The 26,484-nt window shown below is 35.7% G+C and overlaps 2 protein-coding genes across 2 annotated transcripts; both read left to right on the top strand.

The window, feature by feature from the left end:
* Positions 1 to 16,457: 16,457 nt before the first annotated feature.
* LOC123886140 lies at positions 16,458 to 21,809 on the top strand. The gene is made up of 3 exons (XM_045935479.1): positions 16,458 to 16,634; positions 21,004 to 21,435; positions 21,519 to 21,809. Exons 1-3 carry the CDS (start codon positions 16,458 to 16,460, stop codon positions 21,807 to 21,809), a joined length of 900 nt encoding a protein of 299 aa, XP_045791435.1.
* A 3,324-nt stretch (positions 21,810 to 25,133) lies between these two features.
* Positions 25,134 to 26,216, top strand: LOC123886139. Its single transcript, XM_045935478.1, has 4 exons — positions 25,134 to 25,182; positions 25,259 to 25,356; positions 25,442 to 25,876; positions 25,965 to 26,216. Exons 1-4 carry the CDS (start codon positions 25,134 to 25,136, stop codon positions 26,214 to 26,216), a joined length of 834 nt encoding a protein of 277 aa, XP_045791434.1.
* Positions 26,217 to 26,484: the final 268 nt, after the last annotated feature.

Genomic DNA, 26,484 nt, shown 5'->3' with positions numbered 1-26,484 from the left:
ATGTACTTCAAATTTCCGTCAACTAATTATTTAACATGCTAAAATAATTAGATAATCACGCAAACACATCTAAACCATTAATTCCTACCAAAATAGACAAGGATTAACTAAATTCTAAATAAACGAATAATTCTAAAAGTCGGGGCGTTACGCTGGTCGGAAAAATACTCAGATCATTACCTAAAAGATTTGATATGAAGGTTACAGCTATTGAAGAGGCGCATGATCTTGCAACACTAAATGTAGATGAACTCATAGGTTCACTTCAAACTTATGAGATTGGCTTGAACAGGAGGAATGAAAAGAAAGACAAAAATCTAGCCTTTGCTTCAAAGAGTGTTGCTGATGATTCACAAAATGAATCTGAGAGTGAAGAAAGTTTATCTGAGTCTATGGCTATGCTAGGGAGACAGTTCAACAAGTTGATGAAGAAAATGGACCAGAGGCCCAAGTCAAATGGTCGATTAAACAACAACAAACAGTCCAGCTTTCATAAGAAGACCAATGAAGATGAAAGAGGAGTAAGATGCCATGAATGTGAAGGTTTTGGCCATATCAGAACAGAATGTCCAACTTTTCTAAGAAAACAAAAGAAAAGTCTTGTGGTTTCATGGTCTGATACAGATTCAGAGGAGGAAGAATCTGCTAAATTTGTTAATGCATTAACTGGAGTTTGTGTATCTGACTCAGAATCATGTGATGATGAGGTAACTTATGAAGAACAAGCTGCTACTTACAAAGATCTCCAGAGTAGAAGCATAGAGGTTTGCAAAGCATTGGAGAAACAAAAGAAAATCAATGGCAAACTGCAAGCTGAAAGAAATGACTTACTCACAAACATTGATAAACTCAACATTAAGGTTGAAGATCAGAGTAGTCAAATCCATCAATTGCTAATGGAGAAATCAAGTCTTCTAGGTAAAATTGCTGAACAAGGTGAAGAAGTGACCAAGTTAAATACTGACTTGGATCATATCAAGAAAGTAGCTAAAATGATGACCAAAGGAACTGACGCCTTTGAAGAAATGATACAGAGACAAAACTATGGGAAACCAAAGCCCATTGGTTTTGAACATGAAAGGGTAAAACAACAGAAGAAGTTCAACAATGCCACCATACATACTCCTATCAGCAGTACGTTTGTGTCAGGAGGATTGTCGCAACATCCTATGGATTATCCTATGCCCAGGTTCTATAACTGGACATGTCATCATTGTGGAAGGAAAGGACATATTAGGCCTTTCTGCTATAGGCTGCACGGATATCCAAGAAGAGTTCATCAAGAATTCTATACTCCTGCCTTCTCTAATGTTACAACAAGAAAGGAATGGAGAGAAAAGAAGAAGATCACATGTCTAATAGCTCATACATCCTTGAGAGCTTCCTCAAGAGAAACCTGGTATTTTGATAGTGGCTGTTCTAGACATATGACAGGAGTTGAAGATTATCTTGTGAATCTGAAGTCATATGCTACCAGTTTTGTGACCTTTGGAGATGGAGCCAAAGCAGAGATTAAGGGAATTGGTAAGCTTACAAACAATGGTTTACCAAAGCTAGATAATGTGTTGCTTGTAGAAGGTCTCAAAGCAAATCTAATCAGCATAAGTCAACTTTGTGATCAAGGCATGAAGGTTAACTTCACAAAAAATGAATGTCTAGTCACAAACGATCTAGGAGAGCTGTTGATGAAAGGAGTAAGGTCAAGAGATAATTGTTATCTTTGGATTCCTAAAGAAGAAGACAATCTGTCCACATGCTTAATTAGCAAAGAAGATGAGGTAAATTTGTGGGACCAAAAACTTGGCCACCTGCACCTCAAAGGCATGAAAAGGGCAATAGCTAAAGAGGCAATCAGAGGTCTTCCTAAGCTCAAAATTGAGGAATGAAGTATATGTGGAGAATGTCAAATAGGGAAGCAGACAAAGATGTCGCATCCAAAGTTGCAACATCTTACCACAACAAGGGTGTTAGAATTGTTGCACATAGACCTTATGGGGCCAATGCAAGTGGAGAGCCTTGGAGGAAAAAGGTACGCATTTGTCATGGTAGATGACTTTTCAAGGTTCACATGGTTTGAATTTCTAAAAGACAAATCTGAAAGTTTTGATGCATTCAAAGAACTTTGCCTTCAACTTCAAAGAGAAAAGAACTCTGTTATTGTGAGAATACAGAGTGATCATGGTAAAGAGTTTGAAAATGCAAGCTTCCTTGAATTTTGTATCTCTGAAGGAATCAAGCATGAATTCTCAGCTCCAATCACACCCCAACAAAATGGTGTGGTTGAAAGGAAGAACAGGACAATTCAAGAGTCAGCCAGAGTAATGTTGCATGCAAAACATCTTCCATATCAATTCTGGGCTGAAGCTATGCATACTGCCTGTTACATTCACAATCGTGTCACTCTCAGAACTGGAACCTCCACTACACTATATGAACCGTGGAAAGGCAAAAAACCAACTGTCAAACACTTTCATGTATTTGGAAGTAAATGTTACATTCTATCTGACAGAGAACACAGAAGAAACATGGATCCTAAAAGTGAAGAAGGGTTGTTTCTTGGATACTCAACAAACAGCAGGGCCTATAGAGTTTACAAACTGAGAACCAAGGTAATTGTAGAATCTATCAATGTTGTGATAGATGATTTAACACCTGCAAGAACATCAGACAATGAAGAAGATGTTGCGACAACTTTACCAACATCCGATGAAGCTGTAGCAGAGGAAGAATCAGATTCAGATGATGAATCAAATGTTCCTACGCTTGGTCCTGTTAGCAAAGTTCCTTCAATAAGAATACAGAAGAACCATCCCAAGGATCTCATCATTGGAAATCCTAACTAGGGAATTGCTACAAGAAGGTCAAATGAGGCTGTTACAAATTCATGTTTTGTCTCCAAAATTGAGCCTAAGAATGTAAAAGAAGCTCTTACAGATGAGTTTTGGATAGAAGCCATGCAAGAGGAACTAACTCAATTCAGAAGAAGTGATGTGTGAGATCTTGTTCCTAGACCTAATTGTGTTAATGTCATTGGCACAAAATGAGTGTAAGACCCGAAAAATTTATTTTAATAACCATTTTATTTATGAATCAAGATACTTTATCTTCTTCTTTTACAACAAGTTGTTTTATACTATGACTTTATTTAATGAGAGAATTTTTAAGCTAATATTTCTATTTTTCTAGTTTCGAGGACGAAACTTTTTTTTTAAGGGGTTAATAATGTAACGCCCCAATATTTTATATATGCACTTTTTCAAATTATTATTTTATTTATTTATTTTACATATGAAGAATGTCTTTGTCTCCGGTGGAAGTTCATTTCCAATTGAGGCCTATTGATCCTTTCATGTTATTTCTCTAAATTTCAAATTACCAAGCCATGAATAAGCATACGATATTTCCACAGAATTATCCTATTAATCTCCCTCTTATTTGCTAAAATGAAACACGTTTTAATTTCATAAAATGTCAGTAACATGGTAATGAATACCTTCCTTTTCTCCCATGACAACTCACCATTTATAGCCAATAATGACACTTGATTTCCTTGTCTTGAATCAATTAAGTCTATTGTTATGACAATTCAATTCTTAATTTCAAAAGAAAGTCAAACTCTCGATATATATTTACACCTTTTGTTCCTCTCGATATCAGCTGCAAAACACGGTCATCCCCATCTTAGGAAAGTTGATAAATCTTCTTCATCTAAAAATATCCTCCAAGTCCTTCAAGAAATCAACTCTCGGTACCAACATCAATTTGTAGTATAACCTCTAGTCTCAAAGAAGCAATAAGCACTCCATCGTTCGGTTGACCGTAGGATATCATGAGTTAGTATCATTGGAAGAAAACGCTTGAGGTAAGGGCTTTTTCCCCATACATTCATGCTACATAGGGATTATGTTATGGAATGATAGTAGAATCTTTGTCTATTAAGAGAAAACTAATTAAAAGAAACTAGTAAAAAGAAATTTAGCTATTATTTACTTGAATATTTGTTCTTAATTTAATTAATATGTATTCTGCCAAAATTGTCAATTGATATCTCTTGTTTTGTGAAACAATTTATTGTGTATACTGATTTGATCATGTTATATGTGCATGTATTGTGAGGCTGCTCCAATCCGTATAAAGCTTTGTTGGGAATTTTATTTAATAAACTTGTGTTTAGTAAAAAGCAGGGGATACGTATATATATAAAAGTATATGGAGATCAGTGTTTCTAATTATTTTTAGTTACTGGCCGTGAGGTTTTATTTTTATAGAGATATATGGAAGACTAGTTCTTGCAGTTTTTGTTTGATGTGCGTGTTTAAAAATAATATTTTCTCATGGTTTTATTATAGCCTTTGTGGCATTATTATCTTCGTGGCTTAGTGGCTTCGTGGCTTAGTGGAAGGCCTTAATGACAAATACTCAATCGCCTTTGTAGCACTATTAACTTTGTGGCTTAGTGGCTGAGTGGCTTAGTGGAAGGCCTTAACGACAATTATTATTATTACAGTTCTTGTGACAGATTTTCCCATTGGAATGAATTCTTTTATTTGCACTATTCGAATATATTTATTTTACAATTTGATCAGTGGTATTGCGAATCATTTGACCAAAAATTTTGAACAATAAATTAATTATATTTTTTTTGAAAATCTTTTGATTGGTGAAGAGTTTTATTATTGTTTAATGACATTTTTCTTATGGTGAGTATGATTCAATGTGGATAAGGAAACTGACCCTTACAACCAACATTTTAGGTACTCAAGGAGAAAGTTTTGACTAAATGTGATGCTTGAAGCACGTATGTACGGGAAAAAATGGGTTTTGTAAATTTGAGGATTTTTATGTAATAAATAATTCACTGTTGTATTTTCTTCCGCTGGAATTTTCAAACAATAATTCATTTTTAATTATGTTTATATTTCTCTGAACTTCACTTCAATTATCTTTGTAACCATTTTATTTAAAAAAAAATAATTTAGCGGCACATTTTCTAACTAAATAAGATTTTTAACAAATATCTTGGATAAAAATCCGGGATGTTACAATGGGTGTTCAAGAACAAATCAGATGAAAATGGTGTGGTTACAAGGAACAAGGCAAGTCTAGTGGCTCAAGGGTATACTCAGGTGGAAGGACTTGACTTTGATGAAACATTCGCTCCAGTAGCAAGATTGGAATCTATTAGGCTACTTCTTGGTATAGCATGCATCTTTAAATTTAAGCTATACCAAATGGATGTCAAGAGTGTCTTTCTTAATGGGTACTTACATGAAGAAGTTTATGTGGAGCAACCAAAAGGATTTGTAGATCCTGCCAATCTTGATCATGTGTACAAGCTAAAAAAGGCTCTTTATGGGCTGAAACAGGCTCCAAGGGCTTGGTATGAGAGGCTGACAAATTTTCTTGTTAGTCAAGGCTACAGGAAATGAGGCCATGACAAAACTTTGTTTGTTAAAGAACAAGAAGAAAAGCTGATGATTGCCCAAATTTATGTTGATGACATAGTATTTGGAGGAATGTCTGAAAAGATGGTGCAACATTTTGTCCAACAAATGCAGTCAGAGTTTGAAATGAGTTTGGTAGGTGAGTTAATATATTTCCTTGATCTGCAAGTCAAACAGATGGAATACACCATATTTGTTTCTCAAAGCAAGTATGCAAAGAATATGGTCAAGAAGTTTGGAATGGACACTGCAGCACACAAAAGAACTCCAGCTGCTACTCATTTAAAGCTAACCAAAGATGAGAAAGGCATTGATGTTGATCAAAGCCTATACAGGAGTATGATTGGTAGTCTCTTGTATCTTACAGCAAGTAGACCCGACATCACCTTTGCTGTTGGTGTGTTTGCAAGATATCAGGCCAAACCAAAGATGAGCCACCTTGTACAAGTCAAAAGAATTCTGAAGTATATTAATGGCACCATTGATTATGGGATTCTGTACTCCCAGACAAAGAACTCTACCTTAGTAGGGTATTGTGATGCTGATTGGGCTGGAAGTGCTGATGATAGAAAGAGCACCTCTGGAGGATGGTTCTTTTTGGGTGACAATTTAATCTCATGGTTCAGCAAGAAGCAGAATTGTGTGTCTCTATCTACTGCAGAGGCTGAATACATAGCTGCAGGTAGCAGTTGTTCCCAGCTAATGTGGATGAAACAAATGCTGAAAGAATATAATGTCGACCAAGATGTCATGACATTATATTGTGACAACTTGAGTGCAATCAACATATCAAAGAATCCAGTTCAACACTCAAGAACCAAACATATAGACATCAGGCATCATTTCATCAGAGACCTTTTAGAAGAAAATTGCGTGGAACTTAAGCATATTGTTACAAGTGAACAGCTAGCTGATATTTTTACAAAGGCGCTTGATGCTAATCAGTTTGAATTTTTAAGGGGCAAATTAGGAATTTTCCTGCATGAAGAAGCATAGCAGTTACTGCAGTTATGGCGTGCAAAAAGAAACTGTTTTCTCTCCCATCCATTAATGCACGCTAATTTAAGGAAATCATTACAAACTTCCCTTAAATGTGTCATCACACGCAATCAATTCTTTTTCTTCCAAAAATTTAGCTCTGCTCGAGAACTCTATTCCTCTACTTCTTCATTCAAACTCCATTTGTTTATCCCCTCGAATCTCAGAAATCACCATTCCAACATGTCTGAATCTTCTCAAACCACTAATAAGTCTGCTCGATCCACACGATCAAAGGCAAAGATTGAATCGTCTCAAATCATCAAGGATGCTGTACCTGTTACAACTGTTTGTGCTACCAAATCCAAAGTTCAATCAAGTGTTGCTGAGAAGAAAGTGAAGGGAAAATCAGTTGAAAAGAAGAAAACTCCAAAAGTAAGTGACGATATCTCTCCTTCTATTGATAAATCTGGAAAAGGAAGTTCTAAGAAGAAAAGAAGGGATTATAAGTCTAGGATCCCTCTTTCTATGTCTGATTTGGTTTTTGAATCCAATGTTAACACATCTGAGAAAACATCTGAAACTAACGAAGGAGAACCTCAGAATCCTAAACCTGTGTCTGAAGTTGTTGAAACAATTATTCCAACCGCTGATAACCCTAGTCAGGTGAATTTGGGATCTGATGCTAAAAAAAAGGATCTTAATTCTAAACCAGTTGAAACTGAAATGGAAGACACCCCTACAGAGGTTGAAACTGAAATTGCTGATAAATCACCAACAATTGCTGAGATGGTGACTGAAAAATCAACCCATGTTGTTACTGAAGAGGTTGTCATGCCAGATGTTGAGACATCCTTGAATGAGCATGAAGAGGTTGAAACTATGAAGGAAGCTGCTGCTGAAAAAGATGTTGAGACAACTGTCACAACATCTGAGTCTTCTGATGAAGAAACTGGAACTGCTTAAGAGGGTACCTCTGATGATGAAGAGGATACTCAGTCTGAAGATAGCAACCAGTCTATGCCCACAGATGAAAAGGAGAAGGAAGCTAAGAAGGCTGTGGAAGCTGAGAAGGAGAAAGCAAAAACTGTTGTTGATGTTGACACTTATGAAACCACCAAACCTGCTGATAGATCAACTGGTGGTATAACTAAAAGGCTGAGGAGCTGTACAGGCAAGGCTGTGCCCACTGCAAGCAAGACTCCTGCACCAAGAGTGAAAACAAAAGGTGTTGGTTCAGTCAAAGGATGGAGTAAAGTATTTTCTCCTACCAGCAAGAAGAAGGAGACCCTAAAGAGGAAGAAGGAGTCTTCTAGTGACTCAGATTAGGCTTAACTACATATTTGGTCCCTTACGTTTATTTTAGGTTTCAATTTGGTCCCTTACGTTTAAAAAGTATCAATTTGGTCCCTTACGTTTATTTTAGGTTTCAAGTTAGTCCTTTCCGTTAGTTTTGTCACTTTCAACGTTTGAACAGTACACGTGTCACTGTGTCCAAGTGCCACGTGTCAGTCCACATATGCAAATTGACTGCCACATGTGACAAAATTGACGGAAAGGACTAACTTGAAACCTAAAATAAACGTAAGGGACCAAATTGATACTTTTTAAACGTAAGGGACCAAATTGAAACCTAAAATAAACGTAAGGGACCAAATGTGTAGTTAAGCCTTCATATTATGATGCTGCTGAGGATGTTGTTAACATCTCATCTCCCACCCCTAAAACAAAGGCTACTGCAAAGAAAGTTCCTCAAGGTATTGAAGAAGCTCTCTGTGACAACATTTCCTTCCATCGTGCTGCCTTTGCACTGAGATGGGATTACATCTACCAGAGGAGACTAGCTGTGGAGAGAGAATTAAACAAAGATGCTCTGAAATGTCAAGACATCTTGGACTACATCAAGGAAGCTGGTCTACTGAAGACAGTCTGTGACTTCAGTCCCTGCTATGAGCTGCTGGTAAAAGAGTTTCTTGTGAACATTCCTGAAGAATGTGATAACCCATTAAGCAAGGACTACCACAAAGTTTTTGTCAGAGGTAAATGTATCAATTTTTCTCCTGTTGTAATCAACAATTACCTAGGAAGGTCTGTAGAACCTAAACCTGAATTAGAAGTTGCAAATGATGTTGTAAGTTCTGTAATAACTGCTGGTAAAGTAAAAGTGTGGCCCAAGAAAAAGCTGATACCCACTAGTAAGCTGAATGTAAAGTATGCCATCCTCAATAGGATAAGGTCAACTAATTGGGTACCAACTAAGCATGCAACCAATGTTGCAACCAATCTGGGTAGGTTTATATATGCTGTAGGAACCAAGATTGACTATGATTATGGTTCCTTTATTTTTGATCAAACCATTAAGCATATCAGATCCACTGTTGTGAAGATGCCTATAGCATTTCCATCTCTGTTATGTGGAATCATCTTGGCTCAATATCCAGACATCAAGGTTGTGACTGATACTCCTAAGAAGAGGGAATCTGGTTTCACTTTTCATCACAAGCTTTTTGGAGATCATAATGTTGCTGATAATGTTGGGACATCTGCTGATGGAGCTGGTACTATGACCAAAAAGGAGATCATTGCTGGGTTAAAGGTTCAATGTCAGGAGATTTATTAAACAGCAGGCTGAGCTTGAGGAAAGAAAATGTTCCTGAAGATGATTGAAGGACTGTAAGCTGATGAGGTACCTGTCAAAGTTAGTGCAAATGTGGCTGCTGCAGGTGAACAACATAATGCTGATGAGGATGAAGGATATGATACTGCTACAGATGAGGATGATGACTCTGATAACAGTGATGATGAATGATTATGTAATTTCTTTTAATATTTTGCTATACTTTGTTATCTGGTTTGTGGGTTTTGAGCCCTGGATTTTAGCACCTTCTGAGTGCATGGTCTGTAACTTTGTTTAAATTTTGCACTTTGGATACTATACTTTCCTATTTTTGGCACATTTTGTGGCTAAAAAGGGGGAGTAGTACTTTGGTTTGCTTGTTTCTGCTACAATGTTGTTGTGTCTCTTGTTCTGACATGTTTAAGTTGCAGTAAGCAAGTATTCAGGGGGAGTAAATTTTTTTCCCTGAGATGATGCACAAGCTGATGAATTCAGGGGGAGTTTGCTGCTGAATGGATGTTGCCCTGATTGGACGAACATGTGCTAGAAGATGTGCTCCCATATGTCACAACATCTTTGATGACATATGACATATGTTGTGATTGATCTTTTGCTCTGATACCACGATAAGATAAACATGTTAAAACATTTTTGCTAACACATGATTTATTTTGCTCGAGGCTATTTGATGATGACTCCGCTGCTACCGCCTCTGATACTTATATTTTTCACCTATGTGAAATTTTGTTTAAAAGATGCTTTAACACCCTTCTTTTGTGTGATCATGGTGATTTGAAGGATTGTGCTTTTTATATCTCTCAAAGGTAATTAAATGGCCTGAAATTGTTTTAGCCAAAAATTGCCAAAGGGGGAGATTGTTGGATATTTGAATTGGCTTAATTTTGCTAAAACAAATATGCTAACAAGATGTTGGAAAACATGTTACAACATCCCATTTTCTAAAGGAAATCTCGGGCATTTAATGAGAGCATCTGCTATATATGGAAATCCACTTAAGAGCACGCTTATTGAAGATTTGATCTGATCAGGTGTTTTAAGGATAAGTCAGACTTAATAGAATAGCTGTATGACTTATCTTATCTTTTAATGTCCTTTAAACACTTATGGAAAGTTTTGATATATCCTTGATGAAGATTAAAAATGAATCAGATCATCCTTTATGGCTCTCAAGGAGCGTCCTATCAGTTATGAAGCAAGAGGAGCGTGCTAGTTCAATATATATATGAATACCAAGTTCAAGACTAAGTATCTTATTGAAAAGTATTAGAAACACATATTGAGTCTTTGTTGAGTCTTTCTTTGTATTTTGTTAATTGTGGATTCTATAACACGAGTTAAGAACTGAGTTTATTATTGTAAGGTTACTCATAAGCTTTGAAGTACGGAGTTTACCGTGTGTGATTCACTTGAAGCTTTTAAGCAAAAGTGAAGTAGTGTCTTGGTAAGTTGTTGCCACATTATTCTCAACATTGTATAAACAACACAGGTTGTGTTGTGTGAGTTGAAGTGAGATGGGATCTCATGTCTAGGAGTTCCTAGGCAGAAGTTGCATGAGTAGTGTCGAGGTTATAAGACGTAAGCCAGGGGTTTGCAGGAGGTCTTAGTGTAAGGCGTAAATCATAGGGTTTGCTGGAGGTCTTAGTAACTAGAACTATTAGTGGATTTCCTTCCTGGATTAGTATCCCCCAGAGTAGGCAGTTGGCTGAACTGGGTTAACAATTACTTGTGTAATTTACTTTCTGTCAGTTTATTTATTTATTTAGATGTTATGTAAGATGTGCCAACAACCCATTCAACAATATTCATAAAGCTGGTGTTTGGACATCTTTGATAACATCATTCTAGCGATACCATAATTTCATAGTCAAAATACCTTGAAGTCTTTGTGTACTCATTGTATTTTATTTTAAAGGTTCTTTTAAGAGTTTTGTATTACAATCAACGAACTTTATTTACTTTCTTAAGTTTGAGAAGTCTCTTGCTGTGTGCTTGAGCATTGTGGTGAAGTCTCTTGCTGTGTGCTTGAGTAATTGTAATCTTGTGTGATTATAGTGAAATCCCTTGGAAGTGCAAGGAGACTGGACTACTCTCGTTTTGTGAGAGGAACCAGTATAAATCTGTTGTGTGATTTTCTCTCTCTCTGATCTTGTTTATTGTTGTTGATTTATCCGCTGCTATCTTAGTTAAGAACTTTGAAAAAGTTTTAACTTATCTAAAACACAATTCAACCCCACCTTCTTGTGTTTTCACACCTTCACCAATTTCACTATAGCACACAAAGAGGAGACACAATCAACCATAAAAAGCTATCATCTTGAAACACAAATTGCCACAACATACTTATGCTGATGGTTGCAAAATCAAAGAAACCACAACACTATTTTCCAGCCGATTCTTTCAAAACAACACGAGAAGGATCCAACAAAATAATTCAAAATACCCAACACTACCAATCAAACACACAATATTCCCAAATTTTTGGGAACTCGGCAGCGGAATAACAACATATAATCTAAGGAGGATCGAAAGAAGCTCTCGATACCATGTTAAATATGCTTGGAACTCATCCCCAAAAATTAGCTCAACGGGTGAGGTTGCCCTCACATATTTATACACTTAACCGCCCGGGAACCTAAGCAATGTGGGACTTCAAACAAACTCCAACAACACAACAACATATTCAACACCCACCCTCACGCCTAGCGTGGTCCTGGGTCAAATGCCCACATTGCAGTCCTTAACCCGACTCTGATACCATGTTAGAATCAGAGATACACAAAATAGAAAAGAGAAAGACTGTTAGGGTTTTAGTAAAATATCATTGCATTGTTTTATACTAATTATGTTGTGTTGTGTTTGAACTGATTAGATGTTTATTATGATGGTGGCTAGCATTGAGTATGTCAATTTTTGGTATATCAATCTTTTGGTTTGTTTAGTACAGTATCTGTTATATTTGGGACCAGTCTCATTAGCCAGCATTTGGAGGTTTCTATGGATGTTTTTTATGTGTATGTATGCTGTTGTTTTGTTGCTTGTGTGTAGGTTTCGTTTTTTTAAGCTGCAGCCAATTAGTATTTTATTCTTCATCTTTTTCCTATCTTGCTATTTGGCTTGGAGTATGGTCTAAATGTATATTATGATCATGATTAGATTAAATTGAAGGATTAGGAAGTATGAAATCATATGCCATCCATATCCTCATTGTCTAACCTACAATCAATCTATTTTGTCTCCATCCCAAAACCCTAACTAAACCCTAATTCGTTTAACCAATGGATGAGCACCAACGATGCAAATTGTCCAATGAAGCTTTGCCAATCTCGCCCACTCATATGCTGCCAATCTCTGTCCAATTGTCATGTCCCAAGTGTCTATATTGAAAGACTTGCATCCAATGTATGCTTAGTATCATGATGTGCAAACATCCATCCATCATGTCATTTGTGTCTTATGTATATTGGGCTATCATGTCAACTATGTATCCACGACCAATCAAGAGCATGAGGTCCTTCAACATGTATCCACGGCCAATCAAGAGCATGAGGTCCTTCAACATGTATCCACGGCCAATCAAGAGCATGAGGTTCTTCAATGTCATCGCATACACCCATCTTGCCTTCATCACAAAGTCAATGCCTCAATGTATGGTTCTTGGAAATTGATCCTACTTATTTTTCCTCCTTACCAATGTCAATTGTCACACTATGTAATGATTATTATTTCATTCTATCTATTGGTTGGTTATTTTGTTTCACAAGGTCAACTAGCCACAATTTAAGATGCAATCAACTATCAGACAATCAACATTCTCTTCCTCCATTCACGTTTTCTTCCTTTCAGTTCAATATTCCATTTCATCCACTATTCACTCCTCATTCACTTATCTTCTATGTCTGAAACACATTCACTTCCACAAGTCATGCCTATAACCAATAACTCATTTATCAACTGTGCATCATTTCTGGATCTTGGGACTGCACGAGAGGTTGATGAAGCTCATGGTTCACGTGTGAGTGAAATGGTTAGCAGCATTAACACTTACCAGATGGAGTGTGATCCTTATAATGTAAGGCTTTTCTCTATTTATTTTCGTTTATTTATTTTCGTGTATCTATAGATTAGAATGTGTTTTAAGTTTATCAAATTGAGTTACAATTGTTAGATCTATACTAGACTCATATCATGATAATGAGTCTGTTATTACATGAAACTCAATTATTTAGACTCGTGTGTTCATATTCTGTGTTAACATTTTATCTGCAAACTATCCTCTAAGTATTTGGCATAGGTGTTTAAAGTTGGAATTTGTGTTTGTTTCCTGCTTCTTCTATCACCTATCTTGCTCCTTGGCTTGAGTTATGGGTTAAATGTATATTATGATGGTGGCTAGCATTAAGTATGTCAATCTTTGGTATATCAATCTTTTGGTTTGTTTAGTACAGCACCTATTATATTTGGGACCAGTTTCATTAGCCAGCATTTGGAAGTTTCTATGGATGTTGGAATTTGTGTTTGTTTCCTGCTTCTTCTATCACCTATCTTGCTCATTGGCTTGAGTTATTTGTTAAATGTATATTATGATGGTGGCTAGCAGTAAGTATGTCAATCTTTGGTATATCAATCTTTTGGTTTGTTTAGTACACTATCTGTTATATTTGGGACCAGTTTCATTAGCCAGCATTTGGAAGTTTCTGTGGATGTTTTTTCTGTGTATGTATGCTGTTGTTTTGTTGCTTGTGTGTAGGTTTCGTTTTTTTAAGCTACAGCCAATTAGTGTTTCAGATTATTGTGTGCCAAGTTACTAATTATGTTGTGTTGTGTTTGAACTGATTAGATGTTTATTATAATGGTGGCTAGCATTGAGTATGTCAATTTTTGGTATATCAATCTTTTGGTTTGTTTAGTACAGTATCTGTTATATTTGGGACCAGTCTCATTAGCCAGCATTTGGAGGTTTCTATGGATGTTTTTTATGTGTATGTATGCTGTTGTTTTGTTGCTTGTGTGTAGGTTTCGTTTTTTTAAGCTGCTGCCAATTAGTGTTTCAGATTCTTGTGTGCCAAGTTACTAATTATGTTGTGTTGTGTTTGAACTGATTATATGTTTTGTGATGTTTGCAGGTCTTGGGAAGACTACCTCAATGTTTTGTTCGGGACTTTGGTGATTTAATTGATACACATGTTATCCTTCAGGATCCTAATGGCAACGAGATCGAGGTTAGAGTTTTGAGAAAGTGTAATGAAATGTTCTTTGAATAGGGGTGGCTGGTTCTTAGGGACTTTTACAATATTTGGTTTGGAGCTTGGCTTAGAATTAGATATGTTAATCCCAGGCTTTTGGCAATAAGTCTCACATCCAGATGGGGTATTGAGGTTCCTCATCCTTTGCATGATCCTCCTTCTAAGCATATGTTGGCTTCAGTTGGTATACATTCTAAGATTGGGCTATCAACCGTTGCTGGAGTTTCCTCTAATCCAGTTGTGCCACCTAAATCATTTACACGTTCTTATTTTAAGAAATTAACATCATATGATGTTGATTCTGGCATTTTGGTGTGTATTTTATAATTGTTTTTGTTAATCATCTGATTCTTTAAATTTGATGCTAATGGTTGATTTCATTGCTTTTGACACAGATTTTGCCCTGGTATGGTTTTGGCGAATTTGCATTCGCCTTTACATTCTCGAATATAGTTTTGGTTGATCATACCGGATGTCGATATCCATGTAGTTTACAGTTTGCAGTAGATGATGACGGTGAATTGGCTTGCAAAGTTTTTGGCTATTGGATGGAATTCTGCAAAAAACATCACTTGATGCAGGGTGATAGGATTCGTTTTGCTGTTAATGAGCCTGCACGAAATTATGTCATGTATGTCTGTGTTTATCCTCAGATAGGCTCTTATTTGCCTCTATATGTATCCCAGCAATATTTTGTGGCTTATTCTTGAATTTAATGTACTATTTTGTAATGAATAGACTATATTCTATTCGAATTATTAGTATGGTTATGAGATTTTCAATTTATAATTCAGTTTATTGTCATTGAGTAAAATCCATGGTTGTAGCTTCATATTTACTTCTTAATGTTTTCAAATGCTTTATTAATGTCCTGTTTTGTGATCTCTATCTTAATAGTACTGCTCATAAAATAAACATGCGCATTTTACATTTAACTATCTCTTGCATTGTTTCCTCAAATTCCCTCCTCATTACAATTTCTCTCTGCAACATTATAATTTATCATCATCATGTCTTGTGAGGATTTAGAATTCTTACCTATACAACCTGCAAACTGTCCTCTAAGTATTGCAGTGTTTCTCTAAAATCCATCCTCATTGCAATTTCTCCATCTAACATTATAATCTACCACCATTCTTTCTTATGATAATCTAGAACTCTTACATATACAATCTGCAAACTATCTTCTAAGTATCTTGCATGATTTATCCAAAAGCATCCTCATTGCAATTTCACCATCATGTCTCACGAGAATCTAGAACTCTTACATACACAAAAGCATCCTCATTGTGAGAATCTAGAATTCTTGCCTACACAATCTATAAATTATCCTCCAAGTATTCAGTAGAATTGGGAATAGGTGTTTATTTTATTCTTCATCTTTTTCCTATCTTGCTATTTGGCTTGGATTATGGTCTAAATGTATATTATGATCATGATTAGATTAAATTGAAGGATTAGGAAGTATGAAATCATATGCCATCCATATCCTCATTGTCTAACCTACAATCAATCTATTTTGTCTCCATCCCAAAACCCTAACTAAACCCTAATTCGTTTAACCAATGGATGAGCACCAACGATGCAAATTGTCCAATGAAGCTTTGCCAATCTCGCCCACTCATATGCTGCCAATCTCTGTCCAATTGTCATGTCCCAAGTGTCTATATTGAAAGACTTGCATCCAATGTATGCTTAGTATCATGATGTGCAAACATCCATCCATCATGTCATTTGTGTCTTATGTATATTGGGCTATCATATCAACTATGTATCCACGACCAATCAAGAGCATGAGGTCCTTCAACATGTATCCACGGCCAATCAAGAGCATGAGGTTCTTCAATGTCATCGCATACACCCATCTTGCCTTCATCACAAAGTCAATGCCTCAATGTATGGTTCTTGGAAATTGATCCTACTTATTTATCCTCCTTACCAATGTCAATTGTCACACTATGTAATGATTATTATTTCATTCTATCTATTGGTTGGTTATTTTGTTTCACAAGGTCAACTAGCCACAATTTAAAATGCAATCAACTATTAGACAATCAACATTCTCTTCCTCCATTCACGTTTTCTTCCTTTCAGTTCACTATTCCATTTTCATCCCATTTCATCCACTGTTCACTCCTCATTCACTTATCTTCTATGTCTGAAACACATTCACTTCCACAAGTCATGCCTATAACCAATAACTCATTTATCAACTGTGCATCATTTCTGGATCTTGGGACTGCACGAGAGGTTGATGAAGCTCATGGTGCACGTGTGAGTGAAATGGTTAGCAGCATTAACACTTACCAGATGGAGTGTGATCCTTATAATGTAAGGCTTTGCTCTATTTATTTTCGTTTATTTATTTTCGTGTATATATAGATTAGAATGTGTTTTAAGTTTATCAAATTGAGTTACAATTGTTAGATCTATACTAGATTCATATCATGATAATGAGTCTGTTATTACATGAAACTCAATTATTTAGACTCGTGTGTTCATATTCTGTGTTAACATTTTATCTGCAAACTATCCTCTAAGCATTTGGCATAGGTGTTTGGAGTTGGAATTTGTGTTTGTATCCTGCTTCTTCTATCACCTATCTTCCTCCTTGGCTTGAGTTATGGGTTAAATGTATATTATGATGGTGGCTAGCATTAAGTATGTCAATCTTTGGTATATCAATCTTTTGGTTTGTTTAGTACATCACCTATTATATTTGGGACCAGTTTCATTAGCCAGCATTTGGAAGTTTCTATGGATGTTGGAATTTGTGTTTGTTTCCTGCTTCTTCTATCACCTATCTTGCTCATTGGCTTGAGTTATATGTTAAATGTATATTATGATGGTGGCTAGCATTAAGTATGTCAATCTTTGGTATATCAATCTTTTGGTTTGTTTAGTACACTATCTGTTATATTTGGGACCAGTTTCATTAGCCAGCATTTGGAAGTTTCTGTGGATGTTTTTTCTGTGTATGTATGCTGTTGTTTTGTTGCTTGTGTGTAGGTTTCGTTTTTTTAAGCTACAGCCAATTAGTGTTTCAGATTCTTGTGTGCCAAGTTACTAATTATGTTGTGTTGTGTTTGAACTGATTAGATGTTTATTATGATGGTGGCTAGCATTGAGTATGTCAATTTTTGGTATATCAATCTTTTGGTTTGTTTAGTACAGTATCTGTTATATTTGGGACCAGTCTCATTAGCCAGCATTTGGAGGTTTCTATGGATGTTTTTTATGTGTATGTATGCTGTTGTTTTGTTGCTTGTGTGTAGGTTTCGTTTTTTTAAGCTGCAGCCAATTAGTGTTTCAGATTCTTGTGTGCCAAGTTACTAATTATGTTGTGTTGTGTTTGAACTGATTATATGTTTTGCGATGTTTGTAAGACCCGTGATTCCATTGTACCGTTTGTGTTAAAAACGTGAGTAGTGGCTAAGAGATTTAGGGTTTTTGGTTAAGTTATTTCGCGAGTATCGTCGTAATAACAACATTTTTGCTGAGATGGAGCCTGTCTTGTGCTCGTGTGCTGGAAATGCACAAACTTTTGTTCCTTAGTCTTTATTTATTTATGAGAACGTTTCTGTGTCTTCAGAATTTTGAAATTTGACTTTCTCCATTTATTGGAAAAACGAGTAGAAAATGGTACCCGCTGTTGGAAAATTTACGGTTTCTGTTTTCCGTCGAACTTTAACTAGAGACTTTATATATCGGTACGAGTTAGGATCTGGACTCAGAATATTTTTAGGAGCTCAAGATAAAAATTTCAGTCGGAGAATAAAGTTTCGCGATACTTTTTAGAAATGTTTTACGACGAACAATTACCTCGTAAGTTTTCTATTTTCCGCAAGTTAGACCGTTGACGAGGTACGACTCGCCGCGCGCGAGAGCTGAGAGCTCAAGAAATATCTAGATATTTCTTGAAAAGCAATCATTACTACTTTTAGATCCAATGGCTAGGGTTTAACAAATCACCTTTACACTATTTGATCCAATGGGTGGCATGGATCAAGACCATAATAGTTAGAATGTGTTGAATGCATTGAATCAAAGAGCAAGAATGAAAAATTACATATACTCCCTCCCCTCATTTTTCCTTGGCCGAACCCTCTCCCACCCTCCTTCACTTCACAAAAAAAAAAATTTCATCTTCTTCTTCTCAAGTTTGTTTGGTGTGCTAAGATCTTAGGAGTTGCAAGATCAACTTCTTCCTTGAGGTAACAAGTTTCTCCTTCCTCATATTACTCATGAAAAACTCATAAGTTCTTAGGTTTTCATTAAGTTAATTTTGTGTTCTTGAGTAAGTCCCATGAAAAAAATTAGTGTGACTTCAAGAAAGGTCTTGATTGGTAGTAGTATAGCTTGTTCAAGCCTAACATCATGATTCTCATAGTTGATTTAAAAGTTTCACAAATTTGATTGTTAGGGTTTTAAGAAAATTTTGAAAAGAACATGATCAAGAGAAATGGTTAGGTGATTTGATTTTTGAAGCTAGTTTAGAGCTTTGTGACAAAATGGATTATTGATTATGAACTTTGTTTTGAAAAATAAGAAAAAAATTTCATTTGGTGTTCTTGAGCAAATTATTGAACTGTGTTAGGAAATTTCGTTTCGATTCTCGAAGTAGTCGATTGAGCAATTAAATGTCTTTGCAAACTAATAGATAATTGTTAGGGTTTTGAAATGAAAAATTTGGTGTTGGCCTTGTTTTTCCCTCTTTGGCCGAGGCAACAAATTTGGGTAGGTAGAATCGATTTTTTTTTTCGAAATTGTTCTAAGACAAGTAGTGTGACGTAATCATAGTCTAAAAAGTTTGATTGGTTTTGGTTTTGTTAGAAAAGAAAATGAGTTGCTTTTGCCCTAAGGAAATCAATTTGAAAATTGTCAAAAATTGCGATTCGACCTAAAATGTTTTGGAATGTTAGGGTTAATGCTTTTTAGGTATTATGGGATATTATCATGGTTTTAAAAATGAAAATTTGTGGGAGAATGCCTTGATTTCTCAATTCTGGACGAACTGTGCAGGGGCATTTTCGTCCATTTAAAATTGTTTCAGTTCCCTCAAAACTTAACCATTTGATCCGTCTTTTCGAGACGAAGAGTTTGGCGTACGGTTCGTCTCGAGTGGACAAGAGTTGAATTAGTTATGGTCATTTAGTTTGAAAACTATTTTGTCGAAAATTGTGTTTAAAAGAGTTAATCAATTGAAAACGTTTTAGTTACATACGCACCAAGAGTATTTTATTATAAGTCGGTCGAGGAAAGTTTTAGTTCGGGCTTGTTCGTTTTCAAATGATTCTTGGTAATGTTTTGAAAACAAAATGAATTTCGTATAACAAAAAAATAACGTCTTTAAACGTCGTGAATTTTTAATCGCTATGAGAATAACCTGAAACCTCTGAGGGATAGCTTTAGAAAATACCTTAAACCCTTCTGGAGCTTTGAGGACAAGTTTCGTTTCGATAGGATAAACGAGGAACATTTTATTGATTGTACGCTGCTTAACTTTTAGGTAGCGCGTATCGTAGATTTGACGAGAAAAAGTTAGGGAAAGCTTGCCGAGGTAAGGGCACCTTTATTTTCCGTCTTATAATTGTAATGAGCTATGTGTATGCTTGGTTCTGTGATTTCTTGGCGTGTTTGGCATGTTTGTTCTATGTATTCTCGAGACGAGAACGTGTTTTAAATTACATGCGTTATTTACATATGTTTGAGATAATATGTATTAACATGTGATTGGATTACATATGCTTGAGAGGTATGTATTTGTTGCATTAGCATATATGGGGAATCATATGCTCATGCATTTCATAGTACGTAGTTATCGGGAATGGACTACGGGGGTGTGATTATCGGGAATGGATCCACCTTAATCCTGCGGGATTTTATTGAGTCTAATACGTGGTTATCGGGAATGGACCACGGGGTGTGATTATCGGGAATGGATCCACTCTAATCCTTCGGGATTTTATTGATTCGCCCTATGAGGTATAGTAGGGGTTGGACCTACGACTCTCTGCGGAGAGGTTAAATTCCGGAATTCATGCATGTGGAATAGACCCGGTTAGGGTGACCACCATGTGAAACAGTCCCGGTTAGGGTGATCACTCTCATGTAGAGTCTGCATTGGTAGGCTATGTGCGCATTTTATATTATGCTCGTTGATGGGAAATGCTAAATGTTTATTTGCTTTCCGTATTTGGTATCTGTTACATGTTGTACTTGTGGTGACCCTTACTTTGAAACATATGAACGGGTTACCCCCACCTAGACGATGGATTCCTGTCCGAGACCGTGGGTCGTGAGGACGATGGTGGCTTCTTGAGCCCTCAGTGGTCGAGTGGCGTGGCGGATCTATTTAGATTGTGTGCCGGTGTGTCTTGTACATCGTGCTTTTGGTTAGGCGTAGTATTTTGACTCTTTTGGATAAACTGTTTTTGAGTATTTATACTTTGGTTTAGACGGTTGTCTTTTGGATTGTAAATATTCAGGTACACACTTTGCTTCTCGAAAGCACTCCTATGTATGATTAGTACTATGCCGATGCTTGGGTTGTACTAATATATAATTAGTCCTGTTGTATGATTAATGCCGGCTCGTCACAAAAATGTATGCGCGCTCTGTTTTGTTTTACCAAAAAAAATAAAATAAATAATGCCCCTTTTCGGTCTTTGAAAAAATCGGGGTGTTACAATGTTTGCAGGTCTTGGGAAGACTACCTCAATGTTTTGTTCGGGAGTTTGGTGATTTAATTGATACACATGTTATCCTTCAGGATCCTAATGGCAACGAGATCGAGGTTAGAGTTTTGAGAAAGTGTAATGAAATGTTCTTTGAACAGGGGTGGCTGGTTCTTAGGGACTTTTACAATCTTTGGTTTGGAGCTTGGCTTAGAATTAGATATGCTAATCCCAGGCTTTTGGCAATAAGTCTCACATCCAGATGGGGTATTGAGGTTCCTTATCCTTTGCATGATCCTCCTTCTAAGCATATGTTGGCTTCAGTTGGTATACATTCTAAGATTGGGCTATCCACCGTTGCTGGAGTTTCCTCTAATCCAGTTGTGCCACCTAAATCATTTACACGTTCTTATTTTAAGAAATTAACATCATATGATGTTGATTCTGGCATTTTGGTGTGTATTTTATAATTGTTTTTGTTAATCATCTGATTCTTTAAATTTGATGCTAATGGTTGATTTCATTGCTTTTGACACAGATTTTGCCCTGGTATGGTTTTGGCGAATTTGCATTCGCCTTTACATTCTCGAATATAGTTTTGGTTGATCATACCGGATGTCGATATCCATGTAGTTTACAGTTTGCAGTAGATGATGACGGTGAATTGGCTTGCAAAGTTTCTGGCTATTGGATGGAATTTTGCAAAAAACATCACTTGATGCAGGGTGATAGGATTCGTTTTGCTGTTAATGAGCCTGCACGAAATTATGTCATGTATGTCTGTGTTTATCCTCAGATAGGAAGGAAACCACACTCAGTTATCCTTTGAGTGATGGCTCTTATTTGCCTCTATATGTATCCCAGCAATATTTTGTGGCTTATTCTTGAATTTAATGTACTATTTTGTAATGAATAGACTATATTCTATTCGAATTATTAGTATGGTTATGAGATTTTCAATTTATAATTCAGTTTATTGTCATTGAGTAAAATCCATGGTTGTAGCTTCATATTTACTTCTTAATGTATTCAAATGCTTTATTAATGTCCTGTTATGTGATCTCTATCTTAATAGTGACTGCTCATAAAATAAACATGCGCATTTTACATTTAACTATCTCTTGCATTGTTTCCTCAAATTCCCTCCTCATTACAATTTCTCTCTGCAACATTATAATTTATCATCATCATGTCTTGTGAGGATTTAGAATTCTTACCTATACAACCTGCAAACTGTCCTCTAAGTATTGCAGTGTTTCTCTAAAATCCATCCTCATTGCAATTTCTCCATCTAACATTATAATCTACCACCATTCTTTCTTATGATAATCTAGAACTCTTACATATACAATCTGCAAACTATCTTCTAAGTATCTTGCATGATTTATCCAAAAGCATCCTCATTGCAATTTCACCATCATGTCTCACGAGAATCTAGAACTCTTACATACACAAAAGCATCCTCATTGCAGTTTCTCCCTATGATATTACAATCTCTCACCATCATTTCTTGTGAGAATCTAGAATTCTTGCCTACACAATCTATAAATTATCCTCCAAGTATTCAGTAGAATTGGGAATAGGTGTTTATTTTATTCTTCATCTTTTTCCTATCTTGCTATTTGGCTTGGATTATGGTCTAAATGTATATTATGATCATGATTAGATTAAATTGAAGGATTAGGAAGTATGAAATCATATGCCATCCATATCCTCATTGTCTAACCTACAATCAATCTATTTTGTATCCATCCCAAAGTCAATGTGCCCTTGCATCTTTCTTGGAATTTGTTGCTACTCAATTTACTTCCTTGCCAATGTCAACTATCACAATATGTAATGATTGTCATTTCTTTTGTTCTATTGGTTGGCTCTCTTCTTTCCCAACGTCAACTAACTATGTTCTAAGAGCTGCCAATATTCTTCTTGCCTCATTGACATTACTAGAAGGACGTTTTTATTATTTAGTATGTGTTTGTGTGATTCACATTAAGATGTGAATCATCCATAATGGTGAAAATTCTTATCCAAAGCTACCTTCATACAATAATACCTAGCACTTTCCATTTAAGTGGTATTGGTTCAGTCAAGATTCTATGTTATTTTCCATTTTTTGGCGTCGTACGTTATATACGATGTCGGTTTTGTGGTTCACATTTTCAATCGATAATAATGTCGTTTATACATTATTTGAACTACGTATCAATGTTCCTAACATCTCACCATATTGATCATTGTAAAGTTGTAGTTTTTTTTTTTTATTGCGAACCTTCGTTTATTTGACGTCGTTCGTTGTAAAGACGGTGTGATTTCATTCAATAATAGATTAATTTAATCACGAGTCTATTAGTGTCTGGAATTCCATCATTTACGATACTATATATAATACTTTATACATGCTATACCGTGATTTCACGACTAATTAGCCGAAAATTGTATCGATATTTTAATGTTGATGTGACGTATCAATGTTCTTAATATCTCACCATATTGATCATTGTAAAGTCGTAGTTTTTTTTGATTGCGAACCTTCGTTCATTCGGCGTCGTTCGTTGTAAAGACGGTGTGATTCCATTCAATAATATATTAATTTAATCACGAGTCTATTAGTGTCTCGAATTCCATCATTTACGATACTATATATAATACTTTATACATGCTATACCGTGATTTCACGACTAATTAGCCGAAAATTCTATCGATATTTTAATGTTGATGTGACGTCGCACATTCAGCATAAGAATGAAATTTATAATTCATCTTTTCAAATGTTGATGTGTAGCAAGTTGTGTAACAATACTGTGACTCGAGTTTGTGAGTCGATTATAATTTAGGCACAATTATATCGAGTATACAATTATATCGAGTGTTTGAAATACCGTTATTTACAAGATTGTCTAAGAGTTTAAATATTTTGAGCTACATTGCGATATTCCTCATATATGAGGATATCGATCATTGTACCCGAATGATAAAATTTATAAATCATGATCTCAATCGAGAATATATAACGAGGCATGTAGCAATCTTGGAACTTAACCTACCAATAACTTTTTCCAAATCCTTACACTATCAACCATGTTGATGATTTACAACAAGTGCCAATACTTTTAGCATCCTTCAACAAGACTATATTTTGTTCAAGGTCTTGGTCTTATATGCAACTTCCATGCCATAACTACCCAACATTGCCTATCCACATCATTTGCGGATTTGAACTTATTCTCAATTGCATTTTGCCCAATGAAAACCTTAGTTATGACTTTAGATGCAAGGCTTATATAGGCTATAATACCATCATAACCTATACTTTATTTGACCAATCCAATTTTATGAAGATTGCTTTCATGCCAACTATAGCTCCATTCTACAATTATTAACTCTGCTTTGGAAACATGGAAACTTCTTTACTTGCTTAACTAACCATATTTATGACGTCTAAATAGCTCATATGATGGATGATTGCAAGGCTACTCATATCCTAGCTTTTACCTTTTTCTCTAATTAACACTATCATTCAATTATACTTTTATGGTTGGTGTCCTTCACTCTTCATTCGTATTTTGTTGGATTTGGTTTGGATTCATATACATATGAATTGGTAATTTTAAAGATGTGTTCATATCACACAAATGTTGTCCATGCTAAAGTTAAACACTTAATTCCTTAAGTAAACAATCTCTTATTCATTAAAGGATTATTGGTTATATATAACTTGATAATTTAATCTTACATTTAACATTGAACTCACATTCAACTTTGTGTAATACATTCCATTTAATATCATATTAAATCTATCACCTAATTGATGAAATGGTTGAAATGAACTTGATTCCATGTGTAGTATGTTTATTTACAAGATATGTTTTGGTTAAGTCTTAAGCCACCTATAGGTTAAATAGAATATATTGTTTACACTATACTTAGATGACTTACATAGATTGCTTGCAAAATTGTACAAGGAAATTGGATGATCGTTTTTTATCCAATGTCACATAGGAAATATAAGTTAATCATTTCACATCATGATCTTGCATTAATGGTATCACTTGATATACTTAACACATACCACATCCCCTTATCTCATTATATATAGGATGTACGTGTGACTATCTCATAAAAACTAATCACATATCTTCACATCAATTGAAACATGGCAAACAATGAGCTTGAAACCACAATTGCGTTGCACTCTTTGAGAGGTACATACCTTTAATTGTTTAGATTTGTAATTATTATGCATGTATACACTTAGACTAATTACTCTCCTTTTTGTAGCTCCATTGGATCCTTTTCCCATAACACCCCAAGAAAAATTCTTGAATGATATGCGGGTGAGGTATCGCACCTATTACCTTGAGTCCAATGTTAACTATGTGAGTATACTCATCTACTTATTCAAAAATGTGTTTTATTGGTTTGTATATCATTTAAAATGGCTAACTATTGTTGATTTGTTAGGGTGCTGTTAAGCTTCCAAGGATGTTTGCCGAAGATTTCGGAGAAGAGTTGTGTCGTGTTGCCACCTTGGTTGATGCGAGGGATAATCAGATGGAGGTTTTGGTTGATAAGATCGATGAGGACGTGTATTTCACGCGTGGTTGGGCTTCCGTGAAGAATTTTTACAATATACGAACTGGTGCTTGGGTCGTGCTAATTTATTCGGGATTTGGTCACTTCGGCATTACCATACATGATAGGCTTCAATATCCGGTTTTAGTCCCCACATTTGAACCACCGTTGAAATTGGTGATCGATAAGATAGATGTCCTTCCCCAATTCGTTGATGATTTGTCCGAGGATCTACATGACCTCTCTTATGCACATGATGAGCATTTTTTTGACGTTTCATTTGAAAAGACATTGACTTATTTTGACGTGTCCAACGGTTATTTGGTACATTGTTTGCTATTAGTCTATTTCCCGCTTTTTATGATCATTGCTTATTTTAAATCTGATCAAGTGAATACTAAAAATGTTGCAGATGTTGCCATATCATGGGTTCGGGGAGTATGCTTTCCATGAAGGAAGTACCTCCATCAAGTTGGTTGATGATTATGGAAATGCTTGGTTTTGCAGTTTGATATGTGTGACATTCCCATGTAAGCATTACAGAGTTGGTGGACAGTGGAGTAGGTTGGTCGCTGCACGGAGGTTAACTGCTGGTTCAGTCGTCACAGTTGGTTCTCAGCCAGATGCTAACAACGAAACTCTTTATCTCATTTTGGATCCTTAGGCTCTTCATGAGCATGTGTGTTATCATTGTACTAATAGTTTAGTTTGTTAAGTTGTAGTAATTGCTTTGATTGTGAGACTTTTGATGTGATGTGGCCTCACTTCTTTTGTTATTGTACTTTATGGAGATGCCTTTCATTGTAATGTAGATTCATCCCTTTATGTGATTTGGCTTTGTTTAATTCTAGGAATATGTTGTCATCCTAATACCATGGATCATTGTAGTAATCACGTTTTTATGAAGTATGCATTATATATTCCATTCAAGT

The sequence above is a fragment of the Trifolium pratense genome, linkage group LG5 (assembly GCF_020283565.1).
Source record: "Trifolium pratense cultivar HEN17-A07 linkage group LG5, ARS_RC_1.1, whole genome shotgun sequence".
Taxonomy (NCBI): domain Eukaryota; kingdom Viridiplantae; phylum Streptophyta; class Magnoliopsida; order Fabales; family Fabaceae; genus Trifolium; species Trifolium pratense.
This window is presented reverse-complemented; position numbering and strand designations above follow the sequence as displayed.